At 48.5% G+C, this 16,714-nt stretch overlaps 1 protein-coding gene across 2 annotated transcripts; it reads left to right on the top strand.

The window, feature by feature from the left end:
- LOC136523603 (electron transfer flavoprotein-ubiquinone oxidoreductase, mitochondrial) lies at positions 1-15,535 on the top strand. Of its 2 annotated transcripts, XM_066517254.1 has the most exons (18): positions 5-549; positions 648-724; positions 1,306-1,412; positions 1,523-1,604; positions 1,676-1,784; positions 2,018-2,064; positions 3,525-3,599; positions 4,021-4,137; positions 4,584-4,652; positions 4,933-5,025; positions 12,821-12,923; positions 13,257-13,381; positions 13,548-13,597; positions 13,689-13,755; positions 13,868-13,947; positions 14,429-14,557; positions 14,678-14,744; positions 15,142-15,535. In XM_066517254.1, exons 1-18 carry the CDS (start codon positions 279-281, stop codon positions 15,223-15,225), a joined length of 1,752 nt encoding a protein of 583 aa, XP_066373351.1. In that variant the 5' UTR covers positions 5-278; the 3' UTR covers positions 15,226-15,535. The 2 variants fall into 2 exon arrangements, with proteins under 2 accessions (XP_066373389.1, XP_066373351.1); XM_066517292.1 differs by lacking the exon at positions 3,525-3,599 and having other exon boundaries at positions 1-549.
- The last annotated feature ends 1,179 nt before the right edge of the window (positions 15,536-16,714 follow it).

Below are 16,714 nucleotides of genomic sequence, written 5' to 3'. Positions count from 1 at the left end.
CCAGACAACCAAACTTATTCGGCCTTCGTGGAACGGGCACGGGCCTGGCTACACCTGAGCCCATCAGAGAGAGCTATTTGTCTTCGTCTCCGTCGGTCCGTCCACCTCAGCGATCTCATCCAATCCAATCCAAACACAAAAAGAATGAAAAAAAACCCAACAAATTGCCACTCCCCTGCCCCATACTTCCGTGTCTTCCCGGCCTTCTTCTCCGGACGGCCAGACCCAACTTCTCCAAAAATCCCAAAACACCTTGGGCTCCCGAGCAGGAGGGAGCAATGCAGCGGGCCATCCGGAAAGCCGCGGCTGCGACAAGGCGAGCGCTGTCGGCGGCGGCGAGGGCACCGCCCGCTCCTCCCCGCGGCCCCCTCGCTCCTGGCTGGGGCGCCACTAGGTGGCTCTGCAGCGGGCGGGAAGCGCTGAGCTACGACGTGGTCATCGTGGGCGCCGGGCCCGCGGGGCTCGCCGCGGCGATCCGGCTGAAGCAGCTCTGCCGCGCCTCTGACGCCGACCTCTCCGTCTGCGTCCTGGAGAAGGCCTCCGAAGTCGGTGCGGCGCCTCGCATAACACGCTTCCCTCCATTTCTTCGGGAGCAGCCGATGTGCTATGCGTCATCTGATTTGGGCAATTTTCTGGTTGCGCTGCAGGTGCTCATGTGCTGTCGGGGAATGTGTTTGAGCCCCGAGCCTTGGACGAGCTCATTCCCAAGTGGAGGCAAGAGGATGTACGCATTTCTGTCTTCTGAACTGTGACGAGTTTATTTATTTATTTTTACTTAGAATAATCTCTCATGCATACAGACCAAGCATTACCTGTGCCTTTGTGAGCTCGTGGTTCATTCACTTCACTTGACTTAGATTCATTCAACTGATCGTGACTATTTTTATCTAGTTTTCAATTCAGGTATACAACAATTCCAATTGCTAGTCTCTATGGCTGTACTTTTGATTTTATTAGAAATCCAAACCTTCTGAGAATTTGAATTGCACAATGGAGTACATTTTGTTGGATACATCTGTCTTGCTGTATGCGCGTTACTTGCAATGTTTTTAAGTCGTCCGATTAATCACGATTAATCGCGATTAATCGTCCTAATCGGTCCCTGCTTACTGATTAGGGGTACCGTCGACTTGTACAAGTCATCCGATTAATCGTGATTAATCGTCCTAGTCGGTCCCATGGCGACTAGGTTCGACTGGACGACTTGAAAACATTGGTTACTTGAATTATTTTCTTGTCAGCAATGCAGATTGGAAACCACGCAATGAGCTGTTTGTGGTAATTTGGTTATGTTGTGTTTGACAGTCTCCAATCAGAGTTCCTGTCTCATCTGACAAGTTCTGGCTGTTAACAAAGAACCAAGCATGGACACTGCCATCTCCATTTGACAACAAAGGAAACTACGTGATCAGGTGCCAACATTTTGCTATGTTCATCATCTAGATCCACGCCTTTTAAAGAAGTTTGTCGTTCCTCCTGTTCTAGAGGGTCAGGCTTTGCTGAAAAATTTACTTGTGTCCAGCTTGAGCCAATTGGTGCGATGGATGGCCACAAAAGCTGAAGAGCTGGGTGTTGAAGTATATCCAGGTTTTGCTGCTAGTGAGGTACCATCATTCTTCATATTAGAAACCCTTATGTGGAAGGACTAATTTTTTTCTGAATTCTTCTCTAACAGATACTTTATGATGAAAATCAAATAGTTACAGGAGTCGCAACCAATGATGTTGGTATTGCTAAGGATGGTACCAAAAGGGAAACTTTCCAACCTGGTGTAGAACTAAGAGGCAAGTAACGTTCGCTCCTTATATAGCAGGGATAATCATCTGTCTAGCAGATAATGTGCTGAAATATCGAGTGCATATTGAGTTTGTTAGTGGTGTTTTTTTCCTTGTTTGGAATTTGGGTAAACGGGCAATATACACACTTATTTTATTTATATAAATTGATAACTTGCTTTTCCGTTCTGTGTGTTCCACTCATGCATCTATTCTCATGGCCAGCTACTTTGAAAATACAGGACGAATAACACTGCTTGCTGAGGGTTGCCGAGGTTCATTGTCAGAGGTCAGCATGTGTAATGCTAGTTTCATTTTTTTGTTATTTAACAATTTTTTATTATTATTATTATTATTATTATTATTATTATTATTATTATTATTACTACTACTATTACTATTACCGATACTGCTACTGCTGTCGGTCTAATTTTAACCCTCAACTATAAAACCGTCTAGTACCGGTACCCCAACTGTCAAAACCGTTCACTTTTAGCACCTGGGCGGGGGCAAGGCTGTTTTGACCGACGTTGAGCGGTTTTGACACGCAACCACCATCTCAGTGACATGTGGGGCCTACGCGTCATTGACTCAATCCCTCCCTCTCCATCCTCATGGCCATGGCTCGCCGGCAACCGGCTATGCCTGTGCGAAGCCGAAGACGCCGTTTGTACCATGTCCAACACGTTCGGCGACAAGGCCACGCACTCGGAGAAGACGACCACCGAGGCCTCCGCCGCGCTCTGGTCGTCGTCAGCCGTCGAGGACCTGGTCGTTGGCGGCGTCGGCGTTGTGGAGCGGCTGGTGGTGTACATCCGGGCGCACGGGGAGGGGTGTTGGCGCTCGCTGCCCAAGGCAGCGGGGCTGCTGCGTTGCGGCAAGAGTTGCAGGCTGCGTCGGGCAAGAGCTGCAGGCTGCGCTCGCAGACGCACCGCGCGCTCGGCGTTGACACCGCCGTGTCTCCCGGCATCACGGCGCACCACCTGGCGGCGGTGACGCTGCTGCACCCCGTCGTCGCGGTGGCTGCTACCTCCCGCCGTCGCAGCACGCTGCCGCCAAATCGCGAACCCGTGCCACTATCGGCCACTGAGGCAGGCCCTGTTTGTAGTAGATTTATCTGACCTGATTGGAAGCTGGCTTTGCTAGGAAGCGAGCTTTGAAACGAATCGTGGTCAAATAAAGGAGAAGACAAGCTCGGACTAGGGCACGCAGCTGGAGAGGAAACGAAGAAGCGAGGTCGGACTGGATCTCGACCGCCGGTCATCCCTGGGGGCGGGCGCACGCGTCGTCCGCTTTGCGCGCCGTAAGCGGCCGAACACCCGATGAAGTCGCCACCGCGCCTGCTGACGACCCACGAATCCGTCTCCTACTCTCCTTTCCGTTGAGCAGGGCTCGAAACGGCTCGGCGACAGCCCAGATTCCGGCGCCTCCTCACCCGCGCTGGCAAGCAGGCCCCAACGGCGGCTACGGCGATGTGAGGATGGAGAGGGAGGGATTGAGTCGATGACGCGTGGGCCCCACATGTCACTGAGATGGAGGTTGCGTGTCAAAACCGCTTAACGTCGGTCAAAACAGCCTTGCCCCCGCCCAGGTGCTAAAAGTGAATGGTTTTGACAGTTGGGGTACCGGTACTAAATGGTTTTGTAGTTGAGGGTTAAAATTAGACCGACATAATAGTTGAGGGGCCAAAAGTAGACTTAATCCTTATGATTATGATTATGATTATGATAAGGCCTAATCATATTTCAGAAAATAATAAGAAATCACAAGCTCAAAGAGAGAGGGCAAGGGCAACATCAGACATATGCTCTTGGAATTAAGGAGGTATTCTGATATCTGTTATACCACTCCTGGTTTCCAAATGCCTTGTTCTCAGTTTTGATGGAAGCAACCTTATATCCCCCATAAAAAGATAAGATTGTGTCCCTGAAGTATGTCAATTCATCTACATCATTATACAGACAATAAGCCATATATGCTGTAGGTCTGTTTGATTATCTATATTTTTGTTGTTTCACAAATCTGTGTTTGTTTTTGCTTTGTCAATGTTTCTGAGGAATTTCACCATGCCCTTTATATATTTTTTTTCATTCCGAGCTATTCCCTTTCCCATTGTATTTCAGTTTATTGAACTGTGACTCATGAGCTCTCTCTATAAACTTTTGCATCCTTAAACCTTTTATCCTAACTACTTCTAGAGGAGTTATTAATGCCACTCATATACTAAGTGCATTCTATTCTTTAGGTTTGGGAGATTGAAGAAGGAAAGCACAAGCCAGGTTCTGTTATTCATACTGTTGGATGGCCTTTGGACACTAAAACATATGGAGGATCATTCCTATACCACCTTGATGATAGACAGGTCACTGTTCTGTTAGAGATGCAAGCTGGTATTCAAGTATTATGCATGAGCTCTGCCACATAAATAAAGATTTAGTATTCTATCCTTGGGTTTTGTTTTTCTGATAAAGGAGAAAGCACACTAAATATCAGATTGTAGTCTGCATTATACACAAACTAAGCAACATTAACTTTATTTTCCGCTGCTCTTGCTTAGAGAAGTTGGCTACTTAGCGCAATGTGGCAAAAGAAAAAACTTTTGTTTAGTTTGTGCCCAAAAGAAGACTCAAACCACCAATTGATCACTTATCAGTTATCACAGGGTGTTTAGTTGCAGGTTGAATAGATATGAGTTTCTTTTCATAATCAAACTTCCTGCAATGTTTATTCAAACGTTTAGATCACTGATGGCTAAGTATCAAGTGCCAGTGGTTGCACTTAATGTGTTATCTCCTCTCTTTTTTTCAGTTAGCAATTGGTCTGGTTGTTGCGTTGAATTATCGAAATCCTTTCCTTAGTCCCTATGATGAATTCCAGGTATGTGGTTTTTCTTTGTCGATGCATTTTGAATTTTTTATGGCAAGTACGCCACTTGTCTTTCTTTAAGGGTAATAGGATGCTATAGAGATTTCAATAGAGGGGCCTTCCGGAAGTACCCCTACCTATTTAGTTTATGCTACAATTTAGAAGGCCCAGAGATCTTTCTCATTGCTAATTAAGATTAAGGATGGGTAGTTTAGAAGACAGACTGATTTACTGTGAATTAATAAATAGAATGGACCTATTTTTCTCTAAATGTTGTGCAATCATATTTCAGAAATTTAAGCAGCACCGTGCTGTCAGAAAACTTTTGGAAGGTGGAACAGCTATTCAGTATGGTGCACGTACTCTCAATGAAGGTGGTTTCCAGGTAAGATGACATTTCAATTTGGCAATTCTGTAGCAAATAGACAAACATAAGCTCTTTTTATTTTTTGAACGCAATGGCAGGAGCTCTGCCTTTCAATTAAGATAGGGAAAGATAGTTTATGTACAAGCAAGGACACTCCAGATGAGGGTTTCAAGCCCCCCGACGCAGGTAAAGGGGTGGGGAAACACACACCCCAATGGGGGAACAACAGCTAAACATAAGCGAATGCTCTCTTCCTTTGCTCTATGTCTTCCTTTATCCTTGCGGCTACCTGCGGCACCGTTTCTATCTTCTTGTCGAAAATTCTCATATTTCTCTCTTTCTAAATATTCCAAAAGGTGTAGATAACTACCCCGTTTAGTCGTCTACGTTCAGATTTTGGCACTTTCCTTGCCACCTCTTCCCACCATTCCCTGATATGGATGGGGTCTGCCTGGGGTTGCTGTTGCAGGTGAGTGAAGTTTTCCCAAGAGAGGATCTGATCCCAAATCGCCTTAGCAAAAGAGCAACATAGGCATAGGTGGAGGCCGGTTTCTAAGGGACCATTGCACAGCACGCAGTTTTGTTGGTGTGACCACCCTCTCTTTTGTAGGTTTTGCGTCGTAAGAATTTTATCTTGCACTAAAATCCAGGCGAAGATCTTGCATCTGTTCTCCACCTGAGCTTTCCAAATGTGTTCCGTACGGAAGGGGACGAGCGAGCCTTTGAATTGAATTCTGTAAGCTGAGCGGGCGGAGTAAATCCCATCCTGGGTCCATCGCCAGGTGATGAGTCCTGAACGCCCTGTTGTAGGTGCACGTCCTGTATTCGTATCCAAAGGGAGCTCTATGTGGACAGCCGAGGTGATTATCCTTCCTATCGAGCACATCCAATTGTTGTTCCGGAGCTCTTGTTGCACCGTTCGGTTTCTCCTTGAAACAAGGCGAAACAAATTCGGGGCTAGATACCTTGGAGCCTCACCTTCAAGCCAATTATGGTGCCAAAACTTAGTCTTTGCGCCATCCCCCAAACCAAGGCTTGGAGTCGTCCACCCATTCTTACCAAAGCTAGCGCAACCGGAGGGCTCTCCCAAATCTTTCAAGGTCAGTCACGCCTAAACCACCCAGGTCTTTCGGTCTGGTAACTGTTGGCCAGTTAACTAGGCAGTGTCCGCCATTGGCATTCTCCTCCCCCTTCCATAAGAAAGATCTCCTGATTTTGTCGATCTTTTTCTTAGCTCATGCCACCAAGGGAAACACTGTAAGGTGGTAGGTTGGCATGGAGGAGAGGACAGAGGTTACTAGAGTGAGGCGTCATGCTTTGTTTAGCCATCTTCCTTTCCATTTGGGTAACCTATGTCCAATACGCTCAATGAGAGGTTGCACATGGACCTTTTGCAAAGATCTGATGTGGAGTTGCAGGCCCAAATACTTGCATGGGAAGTCACCTCTACTACCGGTGAAGGGTGATAGGACTTGGTCTAGGTCGACATTTCCACAACTGATTGGATGCACTGAGCTCTTTTCTAGATTAATATGGAGTCCCGAGAATGTGCCAAAAGCCTGTAGGATGATTTTGACGGCTTCTACATCTTCTTTTATTGGATTGATGAAAATAGCCGCATCGTCTGCATACATAGAGGTTCTTCATTTTGCCGCCGTGATGGGTAAGGGGGTGAGTATCCCATGTTGGGTTGCTTGGTCTAGCAATCGTTGAAGCGGGTCCATAGCTAGGATGAAGAGCATGGGTGAAAGCGGATCTCCTTGCCGGACGCCTCTTGCATGGCTAAAAGTGTCTCCTTGCCGCCCATTAAGCAAGGCTGTCGAGGTGGATGTACGGAGGAGAATAGAGATCCATTCACGCCAGCGAGGTCCGAAGCCCAGAGCCTGCAGAATCTCAAGCAAGTACCCCCAATTTACCGTGTCAAAAGTTTTGTGGATGTCGAGTTTCATGAACAAAGCCGGTATCTTGTGCCTGTTTAGCCTTTGTACTGTTCCCTAGACGTAAAGAAAATTATCATGGATGCTTCTCTTTTTTATAAATGCGCTCTGGCAGTTGGAGACGAGGGAGTTCAGTCGAGGGGCAAGTCTGTTAGCTAACAATTTGGAGAAGATCTTTGCAATGCTATGGACAAGGCTGATGGGTCTAAAATCTGTAACTCTCGTTGCATCCGTTTTTTTGGGTAGAAGGATGATGCATGCCGAGTTTAGTCATTCAAAACCCTGGACATTCAATGTGAATAGGCTATTCATGGCTGCCATAACATCATCTTTAATGATTTCCCAACAAGCTTTGAAGAATGCACCCGTGAATCCATCCGGGCCTGGCGCTTTGTCGGAAGGCATGGAATTTATAGTATTTTTAACCTCATCATTGGAGAAAGGCACCTCCAAGTCGGAGAGATCATGTTGAGTGTAGCCAAAGGATTGCCAATTGATTGTCGAAGTTCTCGGAACCACGGAGCCAATGTGATTTTTAAAATAATCTTGTATCACCTTTTCTTTTTCTTCATGAGCAACCGCAATCCCCCCATCCGTATGTAGATAATGTATGTAATTCTTTCTCCGACGTGCACTGGCTCTAATGTGGAAAAATTTGGTGTTAGCATCTCCACAACGGATGAATGTGAGCCTCGATCTCTGTCTGATTCTTGATTTTTCAATGGCTGCGAGCCCCGTGCTACGGGCTTTAAGGCGCCGACATAGATCAAGCTCCATGTCGGTGAGCAACCTATGCTCTTGGGCTGCTTCTAACTATAGCAGTACTTCCTTCACTATGGCGAGCTGTAGCTTCGTATCCCCTGTTTTATCTTTTTTCCAACGCTTGATTCCTTTTGCCACGCGCCATTTTGATATGCAAGCGTTTCATAGGAAGAGCAGAGGCGATCGGCCTATTCCAAATGTTTTGGATAAGGTCTCAGAAGCCTTCCACCTCAGTCCAGAATTTTTCGAAGCGGAAGGACGTGTTTTGATGGTGGTCAAGCTCTCCCTGCAGTAGTAGCGGGGTATGGTCCGACATGAGCGATGGCAGGGAATGCAAGAAGCATGCGGGGAAGATCAGTTCCCACTCTGGGGTACATAGTAGCCTATCAATTCTAGTGAGCGTCGGGTTGGCTTGTTGATTGCTCCAAGTGAAGCGGCGTCCATTTAGCTTGATTTCTTTGAGCCGCAAATGATCAATCGTCGCCCTAAATGTCCCCATGAGGCGCCGGTTTAGATTGGAGTTGTTCTTGTCTTGTGCCTGGTAGATGAGATTGAAATCTCCCAGGATGAGCCATCTATTGTGTTCCGACTGAGGAATGTTCTTCAATTCTTGGAGTAATTGAAGTTTGGCTGTGTCTCCTTGCGGGCCGTATACCACTGTAATTTGCCACTTTATTCCATCTGCCCTCATGTTGATTTGCGCGGTTATAGCGTTCGAGGTAAGTTCGATGTCGGAGACGTCAAAAAAGTCTTCATTCACAGCAAGGAGAATGCCTCCTCGAGTCTGATCCGCCGGGAGCACAGTATAGGAGTTAACAAATTTTGCTCCTACTACGCGGCGCACCACATTATGATCCATAACTTGCATCTTTGTTTCTTGTAGACATACAATGGTGGCACCAGTGCTTCTCACTAACTCGCTCACCGAGTCCTGTCGGGCGCCGTCATTCACGCCCCTACGTTCCAGTTAAGTATTTGGCAATTCAGCTGTGCCATAAAAAAGGCAGGGACCCCTGTTTAAGCATACTCTATGGAGGGAGGCAAGAAGCAAGCCACCTTGGGCTGTGGTTCTGGCAGGAAGAACTCTGGCAGGAAGAACCAAGTTAAACACACTGAGACGCATGGTCATGAACGCAGGAAATTGGAGTCGCCAATTCATCTGAATGCCAGTGGCTGTCGGCGCAGTGATACAAAGCAAGCCTTTCTTGCATACAGAGCTTCTGCTACAACGAAATACTAGTTGGAGGAGCCTTCCAGTCTGATGGGGAGGCGACTGTAGGCCTCTGGCTGTCGCCCCACCCAAGCAACATGACTGGAAGCTCCCAAACCGAAGGTGGACTCTAGATGTGACACTCCTGGAGCGTTGATTGTTTTCTAACATTACAACATTGAGTTACCCATCGCAGTCCGCGGCTATCTAAACGTGCGGAGTGGAAAGCGCTGCTGCCGCGTCGAGGCCACACAAGGTCGTCAGAGCCTTCACGACGGCATCGGTGAGTGGTCCCTTGAATAGGCTGAAGTAGCGCAGCAACATATCGTCGTGGCTGAGTCCTTCCTCGTTGAGGATGCCAAGCCGTTTCATGAGCACCTGTCTGGCCTTCGCTTGAGTATCACCTCTGGGCCAGTTCATGGCTGCGATGCGAACGCTCCTGCGTGCCGGAACGACAACCCTCTTGCGTCGCTGTGGCGGGCTGGCCTGGCGCGGTGGAACGTGCAAGATGGGTTGGGGCAGAGGGTGTGAGATCCCCTCTAGAAATTCAGACACCGTTGTCGTAGGCATGTTGTCGACAGCATCTTGTACCTCCAGTGGTGCGCTGGCCTGCTCCGGACGTTGCCGTTGGAGTCCGTTCGCCATGCGTTGACGGCGGAGCTGGTGGTGGCCGGTCCACGGGCGCCACGTCTGGAGTAGACGATTCCAGGGCGGAACCGCACCACCTGTGCGCTCCCTGCTGGATGCGCCTGCAGCCGGGGGGGGGGGGGGGGAGCTCGTGGCCGCCTGGAGTAGACACGTCCCGTGCGGAAGCGGTGTTCTACAGAAGGTGTGAGCGATGTTGTGTCGCGATGCCGGGGTCGCTGTCGGGAAGAGCCTGCAATTCAGACGAGCATGAGAAAGGTGCAGCGACCGTCAGTGGCTCCGACGAAGAGCTGTTCATTGATGCGCCGTCTGGTTGGGCGTCCGGCTTCTAGGTTGGAGAGGTTGTGGTTGGTGACATCATTGCCTGATCATCCAATTGACTCTGGTTAGCACGCACCTTGGGAGGACTTGGCGATGGGTGATGGTTGTCGCCGTTGCTAGCACTGAAGTCAGGCGACTTGCAGCGCAGGCGTGGCGATGGGGACCTTGAGCGCGCTGTTGTGGGCCTCGGCTCCGATCGCGCGTGCCTGTGGGGCCTGCGGTGGGACGTCCGCTCCCTGCTCCGACCCCGGGTTCGACGATGGACATCCACCGGGCGGGCGGGGTCAACGGGCTTGGCGAGCTGATGTCGAATCCTCCTGTTGTCGCCTGCATTGTTGCTTGGGGCAGAGAGGCGGGCGCCATGGCCAGCAGCGACGTTGTCCAGAGGGCGTCGACGACCTCCGTGCTCGGGGCTCCGATGTCGACGGCCACCGTGCCTCGACTCCGAACGCTCCCGCTCCCGGCCCTTGGGCGCACGTGAAAGGCTGCGAGTGAGGCGCAAGTACCAGTTGTCGCCCTGACGTTCACGGCGGCCACGACGGTCGTCGTCGTCGCAGCGACGGCTGTCGCGAACGTCAGTAGGCGGAGGGTCGTGGCGGTCACGCGACGTCCTCTCCCCATCAACGACCCTGTAGTGCCACGTGTATTCACGGGGGGGCAGCAGCACGTCCATCTCTTCCCGGTGCGTCCTCCACCAGGTCAAGGTGCACCAGCACCCTGAAGGTGAGTCCCCGATGGCCGCGAGCAGGTTGTGAACTGTGAAACTCTGCTTTCTTGCATGACAAGGTTAGCCAGGTTACCTTTGGAATGTCGGACGGGTTGTGCGTCCATGCCCAGACACAGAGTGCCCTGGTGTCGTCTCGGTCCAGCGAAGATTTCTCGACGTAGTCGAGGTCGCAAGCTCTGGCGACTGCCCTCTTGGCGAAGCTCTCGTTCCAGGCGTGAAGAGGGATGCCCTCCAGGCACAGACGAACGCGGTACTTGAGGTCGCAGATGTCGCCGTGCGTGACCAGCTGCCACGGCCTTGTGTGGATGTCAAGATTGCGGTAGGGGAAGGACCCCTGGGCCACAGCCTCGTCACGGTGGTGACGGTGCTTGAAGTCGATGAAGAAGTCCTCGGGGAAGTGCTTGACGACGGTTACATCTTTTGGGCGAACCGGAAAATGGTGGCAGATGGCCCTCTTGATGACCTCTGGCTCCACCACCGGATGGTTCCCCCCCCCCCAGCCAGGCCACCATGCCATGCATAGAGAGGTGGTCGAGCTCGTGGTCCATGTCATCAACGGAGAAGGCCACAACACAGGTGTCCAGAGGGCGGACAGAGGGGTCCCCGGGCTTGGCCATCGCGGTCCTTCCCAGAGGTGGGGAAGTTGCTGTCGCCAAATGGTGGAGGAGCAGCCTTGGGCAGGGAAGCTTGTTGCCGGTGGGATGAAGCAATGCCTTTGCACACTCTGCTTTTATGCCCCCAGCAGCCACAAGAGAAGCACCTCACCGGGTCCCTGCAGTCCGCCACGGCATGGCTAGTGGAGAGACATCTGAAGCATTTACCCCTCATGCGCCTCTGGAGCTCGTCGCTGTGGTGGTAATGCGCCGATTTGACCTCGGTGGTTGAGGGAGTTGAATGCATCGTGCCTTTGAACTCAGGGAGACGCCACCAGCGCTTCGGGCGCACCATGGACCAACCAGCTTCATCTTTTGACCCGAGGCGCGCGCGTGAATGCGCCCCATCGGCCTGCTGGCTCGGGCCGGTGACTGCCCTGAGCCGCCCCCCTCGGGAAGGAAAACCGCCATCAAAGCAGGGCGCAGCAGCCTGGAGGGGGTGAGTTGAATACTCAGCGGATGGAGCACCAGAGGCATGCTTCACTGCTGCGGATCTGAGGCAAGATTTCGTCGACGAAGAGCCGTTGGAGTAGTAACACCTCACAGAATGGTTGCAGAGGGGGGAGGCGAACTTCACGCGCTTGCCAGACGTGCTTCCTGTCTTGTCCGACGCGCTGTAAGCAGCAGCAGGCGCTGCAGCGGGCGCGCCGAGCTGGATTCCCGGCCCGACGGCGGCCGATTTGGGGATAGGGCGACGGGGAGGCGACGCACGGGGCGTCAGGCGGTGGGAGACGGGCTCGATCTGTGGCTGTGGGGCATTGCTAGCTGGGCGAGTGGGATAGGGAGGACGGCCGCGGGGTGGGGAGCGCGCTGTAGCGCACGACGACTGGGGGCTGCGGCCGGCGGCGGTGGATCTGGGCTGGGGAGCGGCGTGCGGGGGCGGGGGCGGAGCAGGAGCGGGGGAGCGTAACGGTTCCATTGTGTTGTAAGCCTTATCTTGTCTTGCCATACAAACATAAGCTCTATCTGTTGTCCATATCAAGTTTCTTTTATTTCAATCATTGTACATGGGTGTCACTAATGTTTCACCTCATAACATGGTTAACTACACGATACGACCTTTGTAAGCTGAAGTATAGCTTGGTACTCATTTATTGTCCTATGCGAGTTTCAGCACCTGTCTAAGTTTGTGTTTTTGTTGTTGACAATTATTACCAAGACCTTGTTTGGATGCATGTGTATCAACTTCAATCCACATGTGTTGAAGTGGATTGGAATGGAACTTAGTTTAATTTCACTCCAATCCACTTCAACACATGTGGATTGAGATGAATACATGCACATCCAAACAAGGCCTAAAAGATCTCCAAGAGCTCCTGGTCAGGGATTTTACAGGAGGTGTGTGTTTTTAGTTTCGGGGTAGCTGGTTGCCTTTTTTGCCTTTTTCTAGTTTTTCCTTTTAGAGTTTTCGTGTTTTAGGTGTGCCTTCGGGTGGGAGGACTCCTCCTTTTCACCCCTGTTTTCTTCTCTTCTCTTGTATTAATGAAATGATACACAAATCTTTTGCGTGTTCGAAAAAAAACTAATAGGACAATGATGAGTTTATGTCAAATTTCAGTCAATACCATATCCAGTTTTCCCTGGAGGTGCAATTATTGGATGCTCTGCAGGATTTCTAAATGTTCCCAAAATAAAAGGAACCCATACGGCTATGAAATCAGGTATCTTTCTACTGAAATGTTAGTTTGTTTGGAACTTTACTAGAGCTTGTGGATAACTTAATTGTCTGTTGCTTAGCTCAGCTTCATAGTTGATGTATATCTCTGCCCCTTTTGCTTGAAATCCTTTTTCAATGCTCATTCTTTTTTTCTGATTATATTTTGAAATTGCGTTAATTATTTTTGGTGGAATGCTAATTTTAGACTCCATCTTAGTCAACAATAAATGACGTTAGGACACTGCACTAATTATCGTGTCCTAACATCATATATTGTTGACTGGAGGGAGTAGTTTATTGATAAGCATTGTACTAAAGGGATGGATGTGTAAAAAAGGTATGCTTGCGGCGGAAGCAACTTTCAAGTCCCTTGTTGAAGGATCTTCGATGGAACTGTACTGGGAGAACCTCAAGAAGTCATGGATATGGGAAGAACTTCATAAAGCTAGGAATTATAGACCAGTATGTGGTTGTTTTATGGTTGAGTTTTCCAAACAAACTTACCTTTGGTATCTGGTTAAATATCTAGTTCTGTAAGCTGAGGGGGAAAAGAAGGCAAATTCTGCTATCTTTTTTTTTCGAACGTAGTAAGTTGAATGTGTATTTATTACTGTTTTTTTTCTTCCAGGCATTTGAATATGGATTTATTCCGGGCATGGCTTTGTCTGCACTGGAACGGTGAGGTCCCTATTAAGAAAATTACTTGAGTTTAGTCATTGAGATATTTCTATTTCATTCACTGAGTCATGTCTATATTTTGAACTTTTAGCTACATATTCAAAGGGAAGTCACCTTATACATTGAAGCACGGGAGACCCGATCATGAAGCAACAGATGTGAGTCTGCAGTGCTGCTGTTGCTTGTAGTGATAACTGCTTTGTTAGAAAAAAAACATTCAAATGCATGACATTGTCTATTGAGACTGACAAAAGACTTCCTTGTGCACAGACGGCCAATCTGCATGTGCCTATTCAATATCCTAAACCAGATGGACAGATAACATTTGATGTTCCAACATCTTTATACAGGTAATGTCTACAGCAAGAGACAACCTTCATTTCTTTGTATGCACTCCATATTTGTGCTTGTTGACTATTGCTTCGCCATTCATGGGGTAACTGGTAATAAGTATGCTAGCTGTGTCTAACATGGCATTATTGGTATAGGGTTGATTACCCAAATGTGTGACTCCGAGATTTGCCTAAATAATCATAACCAAACAATTATTTTTTGATATTACAATTACTTCAGCCTGTATATTGTAGTCTTCCAAGGGGCGAGGTCGTTCCAGGTTGTGTGTATATGTAACAAAAAGGAGCGTAAGTAATTTTGTGATCCTTTGGGTGTGTGGGTGTTGGTGTAACCAGGGTTCTTTACCCTTTTATCCTTCTTTAATATAATGATACGCAACTCTTCTGTGAGAAAAAAATATATTGTAGTCTAGAAATGCACTTATAAGAATATATTTTCAATCTGTATTTCTCTCCATCCGTCATTCCTTTGGTACAGGAGCAATACAAACCATGAGCATGATCAGCCGCCTCATCTCCGCTTGAGGGATCCTACAATACCCGAACGAGTAAATGTTCCACTGTATGCGGGGCCAGAATCACGCTATTGCCCAGCCCGGGTTTACGAGTATGTAAAGTAGCCGCACCTTGTTGAATTCCTGTTGGTCCCTTCATGTATCAATGATGCTAAAATGTTTAGTGACCAATAGTTTGCTGATCACTATTGGTTATGCCTGTTTTCGTGTAGATATATCTCTGATGAAAAAGGTGACCCAAAGCTTCAAATAAATGCACAGAATTGTCTTCATTGCAAGGTAATTTATTTTGTTGTGGGTGAGATTTTCAGTCACCTAGATATGTGCATGAAAATTTGTAACCTTAGTTGTGTGTATCATGCATTTTGATCAAAGGTTTGCAATGGCTGGAAAGAATATTCGTCTCCATTCACTTTACTATAGAAAGAATAGATCTAGCCTTTTGATATTGATAATTATACTATGCACGAATGGACACTGTCAATGCTAAGATATTCAGGAATCAGGATATGTTTTAATGTTGTTTCTTGATTGATTAATCACAACTGTTTCCTGTGATCTTGATGGTGACGAGTTTGAGCTTCTTAGGACTTGCTCTTCCTTTCTGGAGAAAATTTTACTCTTTTAGCCTCTGCTGGGCCATCCAACCTAAATTACTTGTCCACTGTATCTTCAGGCTTGCGACATCAAAGATCCAAAGCAGAACATCGAATGGACTGTTCCAGAAGGTGGAGGTGGCCCTGGTTACACAGTAATGTAGAATACTGAAAGGAAAAAAACATGATGCCTTCAAAAATAATAACGGCTCATTGACCACCAGTGTCACACACTCACACTGGACCAAATCCCCATCCAAACCTGGCTAATAGGGTTGGAAGTTGCATCGCGTGTATGTGGCAATAAGCAACTTCCCTAAGCAGTAGACAGGATGTCAGGATGTTCGTAGAGCTAGGTACCGATCAGGATCAGTACAATAAAAGAAGCGTGCTTCACATGGATGGCACAAGCAATTGGTCGAGTGGGTGTCGTGAATGTAAAACTATTTGAGGATGCAATTTGTCGATCAATAACATGGGCTGTATCTCGCAAAAAAGAACATGGGCTGTAACAGAGATCTGGCCGAAACGAAGGATCGTATAAGAGGTGAAATCTGCAATCCCGGTAGCATGTGAGCCATAACACGCGATTTGAACTCCTGCCTGCCAGAAGCAACATATAATGAAATTGAGTCCTCTCCAATCTCCATCCGGTGCAGGCGTCCATCCATCCTGTGGCTCCCAGCGGATCCCGAGCAAAGAGCGGGTAGGGCTCTTCTCCAGATCCAGTTTCGGCTGAGCTCTACCAAACGATTTATTAGGAGTTATTTTTCAGTAAAATATAAGAGCCGAAGCTGTTTTGAACAAGTAGAAGGAGAATTGACTTAACCGGAGGAGAACAAGTAGAAGGAGAATTGACTTAACCGGAGGATGCATAAGCAGAATTGGTACATAGACATAGGTGTTTTTTTCTACGATAATGATACGACCCATGCGTCCAAACGGACGGACGCTCCGTTTCGAAATGTGCGTATCCTTTGCGTCGTCGTCGTGCCCTACCCTGCCCTCTGCGCGCCGCCGCCTCCGCTACCCAGCTCTGTGCGGCGTCGCCTTCTGTGCGCCGCCAAGCTCCGTGTTGTCAGCGAGCTCAACACCGCCGAGATCCGCGTTGCCGGCGAGCTCCACGCCGCCAAGATTCGTGCCACCGACGAGCTCCACGCACCTCTGTCGAGCTCTGCGTGCCGACGAGCCTCCATTTGCCCAAGCAGAAGGAGATGTTGCTCTAAAAAACCTATGTTGCAAGCCTATGTTTCGAATGTTTCAGGTGTTTCGAGCGGATGTTGCAGGTGCTTCAGGCACATGTTAAAGGTGTTGTGTTGCAAGGAGATGTTTTTTTCTCAAAAAAGTTGCAAGGAGATGTTGCTCTGAAAGCCTATGTTGCAAGCATATGTTTCAATTGTTTCAAGTGTTTAGCATGTTGCAGGTGCTTCAGACGCATGTTACAGGTGTGTGTTTGTGGATGTTGCAACAACGATATTATACATGTTTCAATAGTAATATGGGCATGTTTCAGTAGTACATCGCTGATGTTGCAGCAGATATTGTACACGTTTCAATAATAATCAGGGCATGTTTCATTAGTACATAGCCGATGTTGCATCGGTGGACCCCAAAGCCGTCCGTGCGCAAGCCAACATCCTCTACGTGGCGCCA

Source organism: Miscanthus floridulus, chromosome 1 (genome assembly GCF_019320115.1).
Source record: "Miscanthus floridulus cultivar M001 chromosome 1, ASM1932011v1, whole genome shotgun sequence".
In the NCBI taxonomy this organism is placed as follows: domain Eukaryota; kingdom Viridiplantae; phylum Streptophyta; class Magnoliopsida; order Poales; family Poaceae; genus Miscanthus; species Miscanthus floridulus.
The sequence above is the reverse complement of the archived record's forward strand: the minus strand, read 5'-3'. Positions and strand labels throughout refer to the sequence as shown.